Below are 19914 nucleotides of genomic sequence, written 5' to 3' on the forward strand. Positions count from 1 at the left end.
CACTCACTAACCCACTCCCTCCTCCCATCGAGTTTGAAAGAATGTCTCAAGATGGCGCCCGGACAGGGACTACACCCCTGGATGATAAGGCCACGTGATGGATGAGAAACACCTGCAGATGGAAGAAACCAATCACAAGGACAGTGATTCATGACGTACAGGTTTGCACACGGCCCGTTGTTACAAGATTATAAAAACCTTGGAATTGTAAAAAAATTGTTGTCATTTTTGTAAATTTTTGGCGCTCTCATAGGAATGAATGGAGCGTGTGCCCTCCATGGGGGGGGGGGGGGTCAGTGGTAGGGGATAAGTTATTTTTTGCAGGAGATCCCCTTTAATGTGTTATGTGTAAATTGTGTGTGAATTGTTTCGCTGACAACAGCCAATCGTATCCTCACATCTCTCCTGCCATATTATACTCTCAGGGTTCAGGATGTTGATGTGGGATTAGTTTGTGTTTGGAGGCATCAGTTCCTATCTACAAGGAACTGGATTCACAGTGATGTCCATTATTAAAGAGTCATATCGCACAAACAAAACAAAAAAAGGGAAAAGTTATATGTTACTTAGTCCCTAATCCTGATCATATACATATATGGGGAGATTTATCAAAACCTGTGCAGAGGATGGTTTTGATAAATCTCCCCAATAATGTTTGTGTCTAGCACCTATATTTCTCTCACAAATATCTTCTTTCTGTTGCTCACTTGGTTTGTCAAACTGTGCTCTGGAGGGGGCGTGTCCTCACTCTGCATGACTCATCTTCTCCCCTGAGTCTGCTGTGCTGCTCTGTAACCCCCTCTTCTCCGTGATCACACAGGAATCTGATAGGACAGGAGTGAGCTCAGAGAATTTTGTCCCTGTGCTTCAGCTGGGACAAAGATGATGCTGTAGCTGGACAGGATTATGTTCTGGATGGTATGGGGACCCCTAGAAATCTTTTTTTTAAATGCCATGATTTCTATAAAAAGGAAACAATGTTTTTTTTCCCTGCTGGACAGCATCCCCATAACATGACTGCGGGGGTCCAATCGTTTTCCCTGGTAGCGTGAGTCCTCCTTGTATAGCCTGTTCAGGTCTAATGGCGATCTGCTGAGTAATGTTAAGCTATTGCATAGCATTGCTCAGTGTGATTGGTGACCTGCTCGTAGAATCTGCTGAGGCAGACTGTAGTAGCAGATCACCATTTACATTGAGCAATGCTATGCAATAGCATTGCACAGTAAATGCAATCCAATAATAAATAAAAAATAATAATAAAAAATGTAAATAAAATAATAGAAAATGATGTCATGGGTGGGAATACGTTATTATCCCAGGACATATATTTATGCTCTGCTTTTCTAATGTTCTATGAAGCTGTAATCGCTTCGTAGATGGTAAGAAATAACGGTGAGAAATCAGCATTCAAGACTCACTATTAATGATGGTGCCGATGCCGCCAGCATTAACCCTTTCTATCCCGCAATCAAAGTTGATCTTAGAATGTAAAATGTGAAATTATTGGAGCTAGTGGGTTTGGGGGGGGGGGGGGGGGGGGGCTGATCGGAACCTCTGCGGGGTAATCATGGGGTTCCTGATCAGCTTGGATGGGGGCCAAAGGTCACTTACCTTCCAATGTGCCATCCAATTGGCGCTCCAGGAATACAGGAGGACATTACAACCTTTATAAATGAAGCACTGATAACACTGATCAATATTATGCCTAATGGACAGCATTGTTTATTGTATGCAATCAAAAGATTGCATGTAATAGTCTCCTGTTGCGACAAAAAAAAAAAAAATTTAATACATGTAAATAGGCCCCTTTCCTAATAAAAGTTTGAATCACCACCTTTTTATATTTTTCAATTAAATAATGCAGACAAAAATAAATATAATCATGTGCTGTATTGCTGCATTATGGCCAAATTATTAAAATAAACGTAAACAAAATTAAATAATTGCTGATATTTGGTCACTTCATATACCAGACAAAAAATAATTAAAGTGAACCTGTCATCAACAAAATCTTTTTATATAATGTAGATAATACTATTATATGTATATTTGTAATATACATTGGTTAAAAAATATGAATATTTTGTGTCCCTACAGCTATTGGCTGTGTGTCTCTATGAAGAGGCCAAATATAGGAAGTGAGGGTAGGACAAGCAGGGCTCTGTGCAGGCTCCTGGCTTGTCAATCAAACTCATCTTTGAACCCAGAGCATGTCACAGATCCTCAGTGTTCAGAGCCTCAGGGCACAGAGCCCTGCTTGTCCTCAGTGTACAGAGCCCCGCTTGTCCTCAGTGTACAGAGTCCTGCTTGTCCTCAGTGTACAGAGCCCTGCTTGTCCTCAGTGTACAGAGCCCTGCTTGTCCTCAGTGTACAGAGCCCTGCTTGTTCTCAGTGTACAGAGCCCTATTTGTCCTCAGTGTACAGAGCCCGGCTCGTCCTCAGTGTACAGAGCCCTGCTCGTCCTCACTGTACAGAGCCCCGCTCGTCCTCACTGTACAGAGCCCTGCTCATCCTCATTGTACAGAGTCACTGTACAGAGCCCCGCTTGTCCTCACTGTACAGAGCCCCGCTCGTCCTCACTGTACAGAGCCCTGCTCATCCTCATTGTACAGAGTCACTGTACAGAGCCCCGGTTGTCCTCAGTGTACAGAGCCCTGCTCATCCTCAGTGTACAGAGCCCTGCTCATCCTCACTGTACAGAGCCCCGCTTGTCCTCACTGTACAGAGCCTTGCTTGTCTTCAGTGTACAGAGCCCTGCTTGTCCTCAGTGTACAGAGCCTTGCTTCTCCTCAGTGTACTGGGCCCTGCTTGTCCTCAGTGTACGGATAGATATATATATATATATATCAGGGGCGGACATATCGCCTGTGCAGCCGGTTCAGCTGCACAGGGGCCCAGCGTGGGAGGGGGGCCCGGCCCGCCCTCACACGCTGGGCCGGTCCTACCATCGGACCCAGTGGACAGGGCCGCCATCAGGGGGTAAACCCATACACTTGTATGGGGCCCGGAGCTTCAGGGAGGCCCGGACGTCCCTGTACTTTTTTTCCCCCGGCTAGTCAGTGAGTGACTGCGACTGTCACTCACTGACTCCTGGCTGGGTACCCGTCGGAACTATGACCGGGCCTCATAGTCTGGGGGGCCCGCAGGACTATGAGGCCCGCCCTTTCTAGGGCGCGGGCCCCTTAAGAAGTACGGCAGGGCCGGACAGGCCAGGGGCTGATGGGAGTCGACGTGCCCCGCGCAGGCACGCACGTCTACTCCAGTCACCTGACCTGTCCCGGCGCGATCTCCAGTCCAGCAGCCTCCCGACGGATCCCCCCCGTGCAGTGGAACACTGTGACAGGAGCAGCAGCTGCACCGAACCCCGGCAGGGTAAGTGAACGGGGGGGGGGGGGGGGGGGTTGGATGGGGGCTATGTTGTTTGCAGACTACAATGGTGATGAGAGGTGCAGGGGAACTTTTGCTTGGGGTGTTATAGGGGTGATGAGAGGGGGGGGGGGGTTATGGGGGTAATGAGAGGTGCAGGGGGTGTTATGGGGGGATGGGGGGTGTTATGGGGGGATGAAAGGTGCATGGGGAGGTTATGGGGGTGATGAGAGGTGCAGGGGGGTGTTATGGGGGTAATGAGAGGTGCAGGGGGGTGTTATGGGGGGGGGGTGAGAGGTGCAGGGGGTGTTATGGGGGGATGAAAGGTGCATGGGGAGGTTATGGGGGTGATGAGAGGTGCAGGGGGGTTATGGGGGTGATGAGAGATGCAGGGGGGGTTATGGGGGTGATGAGAGATGCAGGGGGTGTTATGGGGGTGATGAGAGGGGGGGTGTTATGGGGTGATGAGAGGTGCAGGGGGGTTATGGGGGTGATAAGAGGTGCAGGAGGGTGTTATGGGGGTGAAGAGAGGTGCAGGGGGGTGTTATGGGGGTGGTGAGAGATGCAGGGGGCATTATAATAGTGATGAGGAGAGGTGCGGGGGTTATAGTAGTGATGAGGAGAGGTGCGGGGGTTATAGTAGTGATGAGGAGAGGTGCGGGGGGGGTTATAGTAGTGATGAGGAGAGGTGCGGGGGGGTTATAGTAGTGATGAGGAGAGGTGCGGGGGTGGTTATAGTAGTGTTGAGGAGAGGTTTGGCAGGGGTTATGGGGGTGATGAGGACACAGAGGATAAGAGGTATTATATTTAGTGGGTATAGTGTGTGGCAGGATTATATTTAGTGGGTACAGTGTATAGCAGTATTATATTCAGGGTACAGTGTGTGGCAGGATTATATTTAGTGGGTACAGTGTATAGCAGTATTATACTCAGGTTACAGTGTATAGCATTATTATATTCAGGGTACGGTGTGTGGCAGGATTATATTTAGTGGGCACAGTGTGTAGCAGTATTATATTCAGGGTACAGTGTATAGTATTATTATATTCAGGGTACAGTGTATAGCAGTATTATATTCAGGGTACAGTGTGTGGCAGTATTATATTTAGTGGGTACAATGTGTGGCAGTATTATATTTGGAGTACAGTGTGTGGCAGTATTATATTCAGGTTACAGTGTGTAGCAGGATTATATTTAGTGGATACAGTGTATAGCAGTATTATATTTAGTGGGTACAGTGTACAGCAGTATTGTATTCAGGGTACAGTGTCTGGCAATATTATATTTAGGGTACAGTGTGGGGCAGTATTTTATTTAGGGTACAGTGTGTGACAGTATTTTATTTAGGGTACTGTGTGGGGCAGTATTATATTTAGTGGGTACAGTGAATAGCAGTATTATATTTAGTGGGTACAGTGTATGGCAGTATGCTATTCATGGTACAGTGTGTGGCAGTATTATATTCAGGGTACAGTGTGTGGCAGGATTATATTCAGGGTACAGTGTGTGGCAGTATTATATTTAGTGGGTACAGTGTATAGCAGTATTATATTCAGGGTACAGTGTGGGGCAGTATTTTATTTAGGTTACACTTTCTGGCAAGGTTATAATGATTACTGTCTTCATGCAGAGGATGAGGATCTGCTGACAGTGAGGAGCCAATGATGTCTGGATGTCAGACTCTGCAGAGAAGATGGAGCTGGGGGAAGACCTGGTCTTTGGACGAGATGAAGAAGAAAAGAAGACGTCACTCAGGTCACTGACATCATTGTGTGTTCTTATGATTGTCCCATCAGAGCTGTAGTCACTTGTAAGTTCTGCAGTGATGATGGGTAAAACTGTTTCCAATCTGTGTCTCTTCAGCTGTTACAAAACTACAACTCCCATTGCCTGAGGCTCTCCAGACATGATGGGAGTTTTAGCTTTCCAACAGCTGGAGAACCACTTCAACCGAGGTGATCGGTGGGGGTCTCAGGCCTTGAGTTGTGTAAGGGGCCCCGAAATTTCTGATGGCAGCCCTGCCAGTGCACATATGACAGGGAAACCAGTCTTGCCCAGTCACTAAACTGCTACTTACATCTGCCCATGGGGACTTCCTGGCTGAGGTGCGTGCAGTGAGTGACGTCATCGCAAGCACCTGGACGCTGACGTCCAGCGCAGAGCGTGCGATGATGTCACTTATAGCACGCACCTCTGCCAGGAAGTCCCCATGGGCAAATGTAAGTAGTGCAGGCCAGGTAAGAGTGTGTGGGTGAGTGAGAGTGTGTGTGTGTTTGTTTGTTGGGGTTATGCTACGCTACCTTATGTGGGGAATCTATGCTACCTAATGTGGGGAATATATGCTATGCTACCTAATGTGGGGAATCTATGCTACCTAATGTGGGGAATATATGCTATGCTATCTAATGTGGGGAATCTATGCTACCTAATGTGGGGAATATATGCTATGCTACCTAATGTGGGGAATCTTTGCTACACTACCTAATGTGGGGAATATATGCTACGCTACCTAATGTGGGGAATCTATGCCATGCTACCTAATGTGGGGAATATATGCTATGCTACGCTACCTAATGTGGGGCTATGCTACCTAATGTAGGGAATCTATGCTACGCTACCTAATGTGGGGAATATATGCTGCGCTACCTAATGTGGGGAATATATGCTACGCTACCTAATGTGGGGAAATTATGCTACGTTACCTAATGTGGGGAAACTATGCAATGCTACCTAATGTGGGGAATATATGCTACATAATGTGGGGAAACTATGCTACCTAATGTGGGGAATCTATGCTACCTAATGTGGGGGAACTGCTGCCTATCTAATGCAAATTAATGTGAGTTGCAGTGCAATTTTATGGCATATTACTTTTTTTTTGGGGGGGGGGGGGGGGGGCCCAGGCACATTCTTTGCACAGGGGCCCTCTGTTGTCTGTGTCCGCCCCTGATATATATATATATTTAAACACATTTCTTTGCCCTAATTTATCAAGTACCGTTGCTGTAATAAAAGATTCTTAAACTCGTCACACAAGAAACACCAAGAGGTAAAACAAGTGTAGAAAGAAGTTTTAGTTTCGTTTTTGCCCATAACTAAGATGGCGACCACATAACACGTCCCCGGCGTCACTTCTTCTCCCCCCCCCCCCCCCTCCTCTTTATGACGGGGGTCAAATAATCTGCGTACTGATTGGTCGGCAGTATACTCCTGGTAGCCAATGCGCTGCTGTTTTGTTAGTGGGTGCTGAGAGCGGCGCGCTGAGGGCTGACGGTTTATAGGTAAGAGGTGGGGGAGGATGGAGGCCGCTGGGCAGGGGGGGGAAAGTGGTGTCCGAATACCGGGCTGTGTCCTGCCGAAACGGCGCTCTGGTCTTGGTGTATTGTCACCGCTGAGCTCCCGTGAAAATCAGTGTTAATAATTTAAAGGGACAGTGCCACTAATTACCCATGTGTACGGTGACATGACAGTGTGCATGCTGGTGGGGGAGGGGCTTAACTGAAAGTGTCAGGAAATGAACGGAAAACGTCCAAGTATCTGAACTATATGTAGGTGAACTACAGGTAGCAGCATGTCCTGGACACCTTGACACCCTTAAAGTCTGTGGTATTGTTTCTTTTAACCCAGTGGTCTCAAAGTGTGGCCCTCCAGATGTTGCAAAACTTCAACTCCCAGCATGCCCGGACAGCCGTTGGCTGTCCGGGCATGCTGGGAGTTGAAGTTTTGCAACATCTGGAGGGCCACAATTAGAGACCACTGTTTTAACCCATTTAGGTCCATTTTGAGCAAATTTAAATGTTTGCGTTTTCGCTTCTTTTTCCCCCCCTCGCCTTCTAATCGCCAGAACGTTTTCAATTTTCGAACCGTATAAGGGCTTCCTTTTTTTTTTCCGCCATGAACTGTGCTTTGTAATGACATCACTCAATTTACCACCAAATGTACGATAAAAAATAAATAAAAAAATTGTGGGGCATGAAATTGATCCATGCTGCACCTTAACCCCCTTAAGGACACAGCCCATTTGGGCCTTAAAGGGGTACTCTGCTGGAAAACAATTATTTTAAAATCAACTGGTGCTAGAAAGTTATACAGATTTTGTCAATTACTTTTTATATCAAAACCTTAATCCTTCCAGTACTTATCAGCTGCTGTATGTTCCACAGGAAGTTCTGTTGCTTTTGAATTTCCTTTCTGTCTGACAACAGTGCTCTCTGATGACCCCTCTGTCCATTTTTAGGAACTGTCCAGAGTAGGAGCAAATCCCCATAGCAAACCTCTCCTGACTGGGACAGAGGCGTCAGCAGAGGGCACTGTGGTCAGACGGAAAATTTTATTCAAAAAGAAAAGAACTTCATCTGTAGTATACAGCAACTAAGTACTGGAAGGATTAAGATTGGTAAATTACTTCTATTTAACAATCTGTTTAACTTTCTGGCACCAGTTGATTTAAAAGAAAAAATTTTTTTCAAGGGGAGTACCCTGGAATGGGAAATTCCGATTGCCCGACGCCCGGGACATGCAGTTACGGGTGCCGGGCAGGTGAATTTTTCCGTCCCTCAGCCCGGCTTGGGGCAAGCAGTGCCTGACCTGACAAGCGCGGCGGCGCTCAGCAGTCTGTATGGAGCGGCTCCCGACTGGTGCCCGCTCCGTACTCTGCAGCCCTCAGCTGATTTCAGTATCCGGGGGCCACCGCTAATAGCCAGCATGCGGCGATCGCCGTGGCTGGCTATTAACCCTTTAGATAGCCACAGTCAAAGCTGACAGTGGCATCTAAAGGGACATGTGAATACTCCCTGGTGGGCTAGTGGTGAGCGCCGTGATCTATAGTTTTTATTGGTACCACTTGCGTCCAGTGCTGTTGAGTCTGAGTCGAGCAGTCAGACAAAATTTTGGGTACCTGGAATCGGAGTAAATTTAGATTGGAATAAAAAAAAAAGCAAGTTTAAATGTCCCAATTCACAAAAAGTTATAATTAATGACTTCTCTCCTGTAAGAATAAAGACCAATGCATGCAGTGCCTGACGTAACCGCAAAACGAACACGTTAAGTGACTGTGAAGAAGCTTTTCATGTGCTTTACTATATGGCACGCGACGCACAATTAGGAGCGGCAGTACTTATACTTTCCATAGTGCTGTGTTCTGGTGTTACAGGGAACCCATGGGTAACCTAGCCTCTCACTGATAAGGGGTTAAGGAAATATGTTTTTTTGCAGGACTAGAGACACTTGTATAAGTGAAGGGAATGGAGGGTCAATACTGAAGCTGTAAACCATTGGAAAAACTGCTGCCATTCAGCTAAGGCTATAAAAACTTGTAAACTCTGATTGTTAGCTTAAACTTTAAACATGACTATGGGATTCTACTAGGGATCGACCGATTATCGGTATGGCCGATATTATCGGGCGATAATCACGATTTTGGGCATTATCTGTATCGGCAATTGCCTTGCCGATAATGCCCCGCACCCCCCACCGCACCGCCCCGGCCCCATTGCCTCCCCCATCCCCGGTTTTATAATTACCTGTTCCCGGGGCCCACGCTACTTCTTGCTCCTGCTGCGTCCTGCGTTACGCTGTGCGCAATGACTAGTGACATGACGTGCGTGACGTGACGTCACCGTCAGTGCACACAGTGACAGCTCAGGAGGACGCCACCGGAGCCAGATGTAGACTGGAACCTGGGAACAGGTAATTATACAACCGAGGATGGGGGAGGCAATGGGGCCGGGGGGGGAGGGGCGGTCCCGGTGCAGCGGGGGCGGTCCCGGTGCGGCGGGTCGGGGGGGGCGGTCCTGGTGCGGCGGGGGGATGGGGGGGGGGGGGGCGGTCGTGTGGCGGTGATAAGTCTCAGGGTGGCCTATGGCACTGCAAAAGCCACTGCATTGCATTGATTTAAAGCTCCCGCTTTAAATCAATGATCTGCAGCGGTGTCGCGGGGTGATAAATAGCCGATAACTTATACCAATATTCCAGTATAAGTTATCGGCTATCGGCCCTAACCTCCACCGATTATCGGTATCGGCCCTAAAAAACTGATATCGGTCGATCCCTAGATTCTACTAGGGAAATCATGTTTTATAATAAATCTTCAGCAGCAGATCAGCACACAAACTGTTCAGTACAGTAGACTGTTGGCTTCCCAGCCAGTAGTCCTGTGGTAATGACATGTATGTTGCCGTTCTTTCCTTCAAGGAATGTATAAAGTACACTCACTTATTAATACAGAGGAGTCGGTGAGTCGGAACATTTATCTACCCACTCCACAGCCCTACTTGCGTCTATGACTTTTGATCACTTTTTATTTAATTTTTCTGGGACGTGATGTGGCCAAGAAGCAGCAATTTTGGACTTTTTCTTTAGCGTTTACGCCGTTCACCGTAGAGGATCGTTAGCATTATAATTTGGTAGTTCGGACATTTACACGCAAGCCTATACCAAATGTGTATGTATTTTATTTCACACTTTTATGAGTAAAATAGGGAAAAGGGGCAGTTTTTATTGGGGGTGGGGCTTTTCCCCTATTTTTATTTTTTTATTTTTTTGACATTCATTATACACACTTTATGCCCCATAGGGGACTATTTATAGCAATCACTAGATTGCTAATACTGTTCAGTGCTATGGATAACACTTATAAGTATTATTCCAATCTTCTTCTCTGGTCTGCTCGATGTCAGACCAGAGAAAAAGACCCCAGAAAAAGACCTCCGTCCGCTATCCTGGATGATTGAATCCCTGCGGGCGATCCGATCAGCCATTTAAAGCTACGAATTGCTGCAGATGCCTTGATCTGCATTGATCATGGCATCTGAGGGGTTAATGGCAGATATCAGTGCGATAACACGAGGCAAGCTCCATGCACTCCGCTTGCGGTCTCTAGTAATATCTTACCAGCACCTAAGTCCAGCCGTGAGGAAAATAACATCCTAAGCGCCTGCCAGCGCCAATGGTCTCCCGGCCTTCTGAAACCATCAGCGCTTGCCAGTGCCTCCAGCTTGTGACGACCACCACCGCCGCCTGGAGCTTTTTTTGTGCCATAATCCACCCAGGCACGGGAACAACTTTACCTGCCTCCAGCGTGAGCTGCCCGAGCTGCTACAACTATTACATACAGGAGACCGGTAACATAGTATACAATTTGATACAAACTGCTTTGTCCAAAAGGACACATAGGCCCAGTGTCAGTTAGGTTTTTGTTTTTTTTCAGTGTACTCCTCTTTTTTTTTTTCCATGTGATTTACTAATCTGTCGCATGTGTCGGTTTTTTTTGTGTCGCATGATATCAAATTCTGTCGCAAGGGAATAAAAATTGTCGCACTGGAAAAATAAAAATTAAACCAAATAAATAAAGTTACTCTGCACAAGGATGTAACTTTACATTCATGATTGTTAATGGGTTAACAACCCAAAAGTTTAAAAAAAATATATATAAAAAAAATATATATATATATAAATATATATGAAAAAAGAAAGATAGCCGGCACAACAGCCTAATACACGGGTGCACACTGCCATGGCAGATACAGAGTATACAAAAAAAGGATTGCAGCAGCACACATTGGTCAAAAAATTGAGGCTCTTAGCGCACTCTTTGATCAACACGTGTCCCCCATCCACCACGGGGAGGTGGCCTCATTTAGGATGGGACCCTAGCACAAATTCTGAGCCTAACGCTCAACTATCCACTCCCCTCTGCTGGGCATATAGCCTCTGACTGTATGTACAATTCAGGGGGAAATGGCACCCTCTTTAGCTGTGCACCCCTCCCCCGTTTTCACAGGTGGAGTTTTAAATGGATCCAGCATGTCACCCAGTCAGAGGCTATATGCCCAGCAGAGGTGAGTGGATAGTTGAGCGTTAGGCTCAGAATTTGTGCTAGGGTCCCATCCTAAATGAGGCCACCTCCCCGTGGTGGATGGGGGACACGTTTTGATCAAAGAGTGCGCTAAGAGCCTCAATTTTTTGACCAATGTGTGCTGCTGCAAAACTCTTTTTTTTTTTTTTTTTTTGTATAATATATATATTTACATAATTTAATCATAAAAGCATTGAGGGATTAAAAATGCTTTTAAAGTATAAAACAAGTAATTTAATCATGAACCACAATGGTCAGCTGTCCCTTCCTCAAAAACACTCCATTTTTCCATTTTCACTCGACCCCTGGGCTGTTGGTTTTTCACACTTTTTTCAGTGATTTCACAATTACTCCGAGTGATTTTTCCATTTTGTCGGGTTAACGCCCATTTTTGAGTAAACCACACCCATTTTGTAGGTTAAATTAAACTCTCCGTGTTTTTGAAAATGTAGGTTGTGCGCCTAAATTTTGGGAGCAGATTTGGTCGCACGCGGGATGCGACCAAATTTTGGGCGCAATAACCGAGAAAAAACGTCGGTCCTCAGTTAGTAAATGAGGGCCATAATCGTTATCTTTAACAGCACCATATTGTGGAATTCAGCTACGTAGAATATAGGTACTGTATGCATATACTAAGATATATATACACCAGTGATTGATCTATTTATATTGTAATATTGCCTACATTTTATGTGTTCTTCTCACACGGGCCCTGTGAGGAGTAACGTATTGCATTTTATATTATATTTTAATAAAACAATCAGATTATTATTGAAGCACGACCCAGTAATCTATTTTATATATTATTATACAGTATCTATAATATACATATACTATTTACACTATCCTGGAAGGTCAGATTTGTAAATGACTTCTATTTAAAAAAAATCTTAATCCTCCCAGTACTTATCAGCTGCTATATGCTCCAGAGGAAGTTGTGTAGTTCTTTCTAGTCTGACCACAGTGCTCTCTGACTGATGCCTCTGTCCATGTCCGGAGCAGGATAGGTTTTCTATGGGGATTTGCTCCTACTCTGGACAATTCCTGACATGGACAGAGGTGTCAGCAAAGAGCACTGTGGTCAGACTGGAAAAAAAAAACTGCACAACTTCCTCTGGAGCATACAGCAGCTAAGTACTGTAAGGATTAAGATTTTTTTTTTTTTTTAATAGAAGTAATTTATAAATCTGTTTAACTTTCTGGCACCAGTTGATTTAAAAAAAATAGTTTTCCACCAGAGTGCCTCCTTTTAAGGGGTTGATGCAAAGTGGGAGGTGAATTTTTAGTGTTTTTTTATTTTTATTTTTTCCCCAGATCTTTTATATTCATTTTTTCCCCAGTAACCTAGCATCTACTAACAGAGAAATGCAACTCAATACTTATCACCCTGATTCAGCATGTTCAGGTATATACAGTGAAACCTCTTGGAGCCAACCACCAAAATTTGAACAAGAAAGTGGTCTTTCACTGGATGGTCCGCTCAATGAGAAAAGTATACAGAATGCTGATTCAGTTGTCAGCAAGCATGTACAGCTCACAAATAATCTTTAAAGGCAATAGCGAAAAATGTTTGTCTTCCATATGTTGAATTTCTGGGTTTTCAGCATAGTCCTGGTCCCCAGCATCACTTACTATTTGATTTATAGTCCCCAGTAAGGCTACCAATCTCATTCCTGGTTCCCAGCCTGGCTCATTATCTCATTTGTAGTCCACCGAATGGTTTCCCATCTTATTCATGTCCCCGACATGGCTTTTTAGTCCCCAGCATTGCTGCCCTCTATTTCCTATTCTCAACATGGCCCTCCATCTCATTCCTGGCCCCCAGAATGGTTCCCTATCTTTTGTCTTGTCCCTCCATGGCTTCCTATCGCAATCCGATTCCCGTCTTAATCCTTGTCCCTAGCAGGGCTTTCCCCCATCTCTGCCGCGGCCCCTAGCAGGGCTTTCCCCCATCTCTGCCGCGGCCCCTAGCAGGGCTTTCCCCCATCTCTGCCGCGGCCCCTAGCTCTCCATCTTATACCATGTACACAACATGACTCCCTATCTGTCTCCTAGCCTATTGCATGGCTCACCTCTAATTCCTCGTCCTCACATGCTCCCAGCTCATTCCTGGCCCTATGTATGGTTCTCTTCTCAAACCTAATACCAACATATCTCCCCCATCTTTTTTTCTTGTCCCTACCATGGCATCACATCTCATTGCCGTTTTATACATGTCTTTACGTTTTGTTCTGTGTCCCACAATGGCTTCCGCTCTCATTTGTAGATATTTGCATGTACTGAAAAATCCCTTCTTCTTTATGAGCTCCAGTGAAGTGGCAGGTTCTCTTCCTTGATGTCTCCTCCTCCTTTCTCCAAGATGCTTGGTGATACAGCAGACTTCTGTTCACTTTAAGCATGTGGACAGGGGGCGTCAATGTGCAGGATAACCCCCCGGGTTAGGTGTGATAGACTGGGGTCCGGTGTGACCACCACTGATCATAGAGTGATGCTAGAAGGCTCTTATGATGGAATTATTACTTTATATCTGGCACAGGATTTGTGGGGCTGATTTAAAATGTTTCATGTTACTAGTAAATGCCATATACAAGTCTAATACTGAACTCTTTATTGCATTTCTCAGGCATTTCCTATGATTCCCTGTGAGGCCGAGCCCCACGTGTTTGTGCAGTGTTATCAGGTAAGACAAGATGTGGGTCACTTGCCGATCTCTGCATCTCAGAAGTTTTATACTTTTAAAGCAGTGGTCTCCAAACTGTGAACCTCCTGGTGTTTTGCATCATTTTGACATCCACAATTTGGAGACCACTGATTTAAACCCTCAACACTTCCGCCTCTTCAGCTATCATAGGGGTTTCTGCAAACGATCTTCACCATTCAAAACCTCTGACATATCAGTGAAAGTCAAATTTTAAGATCCAGTCCGTATTAATCTACTAAATAAAGGGATTCCTGCGCTCCAGTGAGTGTTGTGTCCCATTATATTGTTTTCTGTGGCTGTCCCCGGTATTACAGCCTAGTCTTATTTAAAGGGATTGACCTGCCAAAAACACTTATCCCTTATCCACAGGGTCCGACTTCTCTTGCCTTGCTACTCTATTCACTGTCTGTTGCAGTTATTTCCAACCAGGTGCCATGAAAGCCCCCCTAGGGTGCCACATCATTCTCCACCAGGCATGCCACATGCTAGGCTTGTCGGCTAAAAGTACCTCCTACTACCCAGGACCTTTTTCTGCCAGGATGGAATCTGTAAAATCAGCCTTGGTAGAATAGCAAGTGCTTCGCTTACCACTGCTTGAACATATACATGTGCACCAGAAGGGGCGGGGAAGCTCTGCGTGTGCTGTTTAATTGCTGCTTAAGCAGAAACCTGTACGTGAGAGGATTACAGCTTGATGTAGGAGATAATATTCCAGAATGTGATTATCACATTCAGGCATGTTCTATTTCCCTCAGCAGTAAAGTGGGGGAATGTGATTTGAGCCTTGAATGTGATTACTGCTAGGGGGGGGGAAGAGATGTGAGCTCTGAATGTGTATTCCGCTGGGGAGGGGGATGAGACATGAGCCCTGAATGTACTTACTGCTGGGGAGGGGGATGAGACATGAGCCCTGAATGCAATTACTGCTGGGGAGGGGGAAGAGACATGAGCCCTGAATGTGTATTCTGCTGGGGAGGGGGATGAGACATGAGCCCTGAATGTAATTACCGCTGGGGAAGGGGGATGAGACATGAGCCCTTAATGTGTATACTGCTGGGGAGGGGGGGATGAGACTTGAGCCCTGAATGTGTATTCCGCTGGGGAGGGGGATGAGACATGAGCCCTGAATGTGTATACTGCTGGGGAGGGGGGATGAGACATGAGCCGTGAATGTGATTACTGCTGGGGGTATAAGACGTCTCATCCTGCCAAACAGTAATCACATTCAGGGCTCACATCTCAACCCCCCACTTTCCCCAGCAGTAATCACTTTCCGGGCTAACATCCCCCATCTGGAAAGTAGTAATCACATTCAAGGCTCATGTCTAAACCCGCTAACCAGTAATCACTTTAAGGGCTCGTGTCACATCCTCCCACCAGCATTCACATTCAGAGCTTACATCTCATTTCCCCCCCAGCAGTAATGACATTTAAGGCCTTTTCAAGCTATTACGGTTGGCAAACACTGAACTATGGCACTGTGGATGATAGACCGCCACTCATTTCAGTCAGGAGACTCTGAATCCTGTTGTTGAGAAGACTTTGGGATCCCAGCAGTTGGACCTGAGTGATCATACACGGAGGTGTGTTGTTTGGACGATGTTTATTTGATTAGGACTAGTCTGTAACACCTCGCTGCAGGTTAATGTGAGTAGAAGTTCTGCTTTGTGCAGGCAGTATCACTTTGTCACTGACCCCTTGGTATCCATGTACATGTCCATGTTGTAGTTTTGTTGGCGAGATAGTATTCTGTGTCAACTCTTCAGTCCCTGTCCTCTTCTGACTGCTGCCCCGCTCCATAAACATGCAGCTTGTATCAGCTAAACCTCTCTATACATTTTAACAGGATAAGGCTGGGTTCACACTACGTTTTCTCCCATACGGGAGCGCATACGGCAGGGGGGAGCTAAAAGCTCGCGCTCCCGTATGTCACCGTATGCGCTCCCGTATGTCATTCATTTCAATGAGCCGACCGGAGTGAAACGTTCGGTCCGGTCGGCTCATTTTTGCGCCGTATGCGCTTTTACAACCGGACCTAAAACCGTGGTTGACCACAGTTTTAGGTCCGGTTGTAAAAGCGCATACGGCGCAAAAATGAGCCGACCGGACCGAACGTTTCACTCCGGTCGGCTCATTGAAATGAATGACATACGGGAGCGCATACGGTGACATACGGGAGCGCGAGCTTTTAGCTCCCCCCCCCTGCCGTATGCGCTCCCGTATGGGAGAAAACGTAGTGTGAACCCAGCCTTAGAGATGACCAGACATCTGATGCTACTGATCTCCCTTGGTGCATAACATATTTATTCCCCCCCACAGTGGAAGGTTGAAGGAGCTATGAGCCCATTCCCATCCACATTAAAATGTTGACAAATCCTGCTGAAATTAGCAGGATTAGCCAAGAAATTTTAATCTGCATAAAGCTTTATTCTATAGACCTGTGTGTCTGCCTTCTCTGCCCGCTTATGTGCGGCTTCTACTTGCTAGTTTTCGGTTTGTGCCAATTTCAATTCATTGTGATTTTACTGTTCAGCATGAGACTGTAGAGATCAAAGTGAGTAATTTGGCTGACCTGATTTGCATAAATTTGCATATTTCTGTAGCGGCGCCGACATGTCATGTTACAGTTCCTTTTAGACGGCTTAGTAATATTTAACTCTGAAATATTGCACTCAGCTTCTCTGTTTCTGCAGCAGTTCTCTTATTGTCTTCTGTTTTTCATGACAGGTCATTAAAGAGATTGGGAGCGCAGAGATGCTGAAATGACAGAATCTGAAGAGACAGTCCTGTACATAGAGCACCGCTATGTGTGCTCAGAATGTGGGGAGGAATTTCCCAACTTGGGGGACGCTGTCCTGCACCAGCAAAGCCACACGGCAGCCTCAGACGAGACCCAATACCAGGTTCTTGGGATCGATTCTCAGGAAAACCACTATCAGTGCCTGGAATGTGGGCAGCTGCTGATGACGCCTGGTGACCTGCTCACCCACCAGGAGCTGCATCTCAGATTACTGAACACGTCTAAGCCTGAGAGCCCAAAAACCAAGCGAACGTCCCGCAGCGAGATTCACTATGAATGCCCAGACTGCAAGGCATTGTTCACTAGCCAGGATGTATGGATGGCCCACAGGTACACTCACATGGAGGGCCATGATGCTGCACAGTCCAAGGTTGTACTGCAAACAGAAGACCATGTACTGGAGGATACGCTGCAGCTCATGTGCAACCAGTCTGCTCCTGGCGAGGTCCATCTTGTGGCAGGACAGCAACATTTTCATGTACCTGCCCAATCGTCTACAGCATTATCTCATACACAGGTGCTTGTGGACTTGGAGCATTCTTACAAGAAAAGTGAAGGTGTAGGGGAAGAATGTGCAGTGGAAGTTTTGTTATATAAATGTTCAGAATGCGCTCAACTTTTCCAAACACCTGAAGAGTTCCTGGATCATCAAGCTACGCATTTCCAGGGGCAAGAAAGTGGTCAACAGCCCGAGATATCTCAACCCTCTGCAAGCAAGCCATCAGGTGACCAGGAGCAAAAAAAAGAGTCTCCCACCTCTGAGAGTTGTGTACAGACGAGCGACAATGCTTCTCCTCCTGCTCCCCCTCCTGAAGCAGAGCAAGGGGCAAAAGATGCTCCTTTCTCATGTTCTCCATGTGGATTGACTTTTAAGGATGCTGGTGAACTAGAAGTTCATCAGCTATTTCATCAGACTGGACCCTTCAATTGTCCATTATGCAGTAAAGTATTTTCTACAACCCCAGAGTTGGACGAACACCTTAGATCACATCAGGGAGAGTCCCATTACCTTTGTATGGATTGCGGGCTTGGTTTTGCCAGTGAGGCTGTCCTATTAAATCACCGTAGAACTCACCTCACAGACCCACTGTACTCCTGTGAATGTGGACTTACTTTTGTTAATATGACAAAATTCCTGTATCACAGACGTCAACATAGCAACAAACCTCGTGACCCTGCACCGGCAGAAGAGAATAAAATAAAGAACTACACCGTCCCAAGTCCGGCAGGTGGCTTTGTGTGTTCTTGCGGTAAAGAGTTCCCTACACTTCCTCAGTTGTTGCGCCATCAGCATTTTGTGCATTCGCTTGAAAGGAGACATAAGTGTCCGACTTGTGGCAAACCCTTCAAAAAGCGTTCGCACCTACGGAACCACATTCTGACGCACACCGGAGAGAGACCTTACTCTTGCACAGAGTGTAGCAAATCCTTCAACTCCCAAGCCAATCTGCTACGACACAAGCTTACCCACACGGGGGAAAAACCACACAAGTGCCAGATCTGCGGTAAAGCATTTAGCCAATCCTCAACACTTCAGACGCATCTTTTTGTTCACAGTAAGGCATATCCTTACAAGTGCTCAGAGTGCGGGATCAATTTCCACCGACCCTACCGTCTTCTCATGCATCAATATCATCATACTGGAGAGTATCCTTATAAGTGTCAAGACTGTGGCCTTTCCTTCTTGCTCAAGAGGTTGCTTGAAGTACATCAGCTTGGGCATAAAGGTGATGTGCCTTCTGTGTGCGCTGACTGTGGCACCAATTATCCGAGTGCACAGAGGTTAAAAGATCATCGTTGCAATCGAGCAGGTGGTGGAGCCGGAGAGAAGCTGGAGTGCCCTATATGTGGAAAGAAAGTAAATTCTGATGCCCGACTAAATGCCCATATTGCAACTCAACATGAAGGCACCAAACCTGGACATGGTTGTCCAGGAAGATGCAAACAACCAGTATCTCCTCAAAGCAGGCAGAAATTGGGCACCAAAAAGCTGGAGTGTCTCGACTGCCACAAAACCTTTAGTACTGAAACTTCCTTACAAGTTCACCGCAGGATCCACACTGGTGAGCGTCCATACCCCTGCCCGGTCTGTGGCAAAGCCTTCCGACAATCCACGCACCTGAAGGACCACATGCGTTTACACACAGGGGAGAAGCCCTTTAAGTGTGATGTGTGCGGTAAAGCCTTCACTATTGCTGTTCGACTGTCGGAGCATAAACGTATCCATACTGGGGAGCGTCCCCACACCTGCCCGGAATGCGGGCGCGCTTACCGCTCCTTTTCGAACTTGTGGAAACATCGTAAGCTGCATCGTGAGCAAGCCCTCCCACCTGCAGCCCACGAGTCCCACTCCAATGACCTCTCCAGCACTGTAGCTATACTAGAGACTGTAGAAACCATTCCCATCATTGAGACTGTGGAAATCTTCCCCGAAGGCAGCACAATAAGCGTACAAGATATTCAGTTTGAGACTTTGCAGGTGGAGAATATTCATTTGGGCAACATTCAGATTGGAACCTTATGAGAAGTAAAAAGCAGCAAGTTCTCAGTTGGCGTTAAAGCCAGGTTTTCAGAGGGTCTGCCGTTCGTAATATGTTAAAGCCGCAGGGACAAGCTGTTGCTGTCAGACATCCGCTTTACTTATGTCCATCCTGTATGACATGCCGCTAATTCAGATTTTAATTAAACCCTCTAGTTATTAACCATTCCTGGTGGATGTTCCAAGCTCTTAGCCTCTCTCTAGTTTTGTTTGGTTTTGTTTCTGCATGCTTCACTTAAGCCTTATATGCTTTGCAGCTCTTGGCAAGAAAGAGTTGTCCAGGTCCAGTTAAAGCCCCTAAGCTTTTCCAGATATCTTCACAGCAACTGGTACAGTATTCAATTCCTACTCTGCATTGGACTGTGACCACTAGATATGGCAACTTCACAAATACTTTGCTTTACCTGTACCACCTACACACCGTAACTGGCAAATACATTATTTTATCTTTATATCTAGGAATTCGTTCGGAATTCACCTGACTTTTCTTTCTTAACATCTGCATTGTTTATTACATTTTTCTGTTCTGGAAAAACTGGATTAAAGCTGCGACAGTTCTGTCCCATGATAGCCCCCGGCGGCTGCCAGTAGACCCCATTTATTGAAGTGTCTTACTTTTTAATAGGGAAAGCATAATGCTACATGCTGTGCTA

General features: G+C 46.2%; 1 protein-coding gene across 4 annotated transcripts; it reads left to right on the forward strand.

The window, feature by feature from the left end:
* Window positions 1-6563: 6563 nt before the first annotated feature.
* Window positions 6564-19446, forward strand: ZNF574 (zinc finger protein 574). 4 transcript variants are annotated; one of them, XM_056542921.1, is made up of 3 exons: window positions 6564-6647; window positions 13845-13901; window positions 16650-19446. In XM_056542921.1, exon 3 carries the CDS (start codon window positions 16685-16687, stop codon window positions 19244-19246), a length of 2562 nt encoding a protein of 853 aa, XP_056398896.1. In that variant the 5' UTR covers window positions 6564-6647; window positions 13845-13901; window positions 16650-16684; the 3' UTR covers window positions 19247-19446. The 4 variants fall into 4 exon arrangements, with proteins under 4 accessions (XP_056398896.1, XP_056398898.1, XP_056398895.1 ...); XM_056542923.1 differs by lacking the exon at window positions 6564-6647 and adding an exon at window positions 6670-6929; XM_056542920.1 differs by lacking the exon at window positions 6564-6647 and adding an exon at window positions 6670-6914.
* Window positions 19447-19914: the final 468 nt, after the last annotated feature.

Source organism: Hyla sarda, chromosome 10, assembly GCF_029499605.1.
Source record: "Hyla sarda isolate aHylSar1 chromosome 10, aHylSar1.hap1, whole genome shotgun sequence".
Lineage (NCBI taxonomy): Eukaryota > Metazoa > Chordata > Amphibia > Anura > Hylidae > Hyla > Hyla sarda.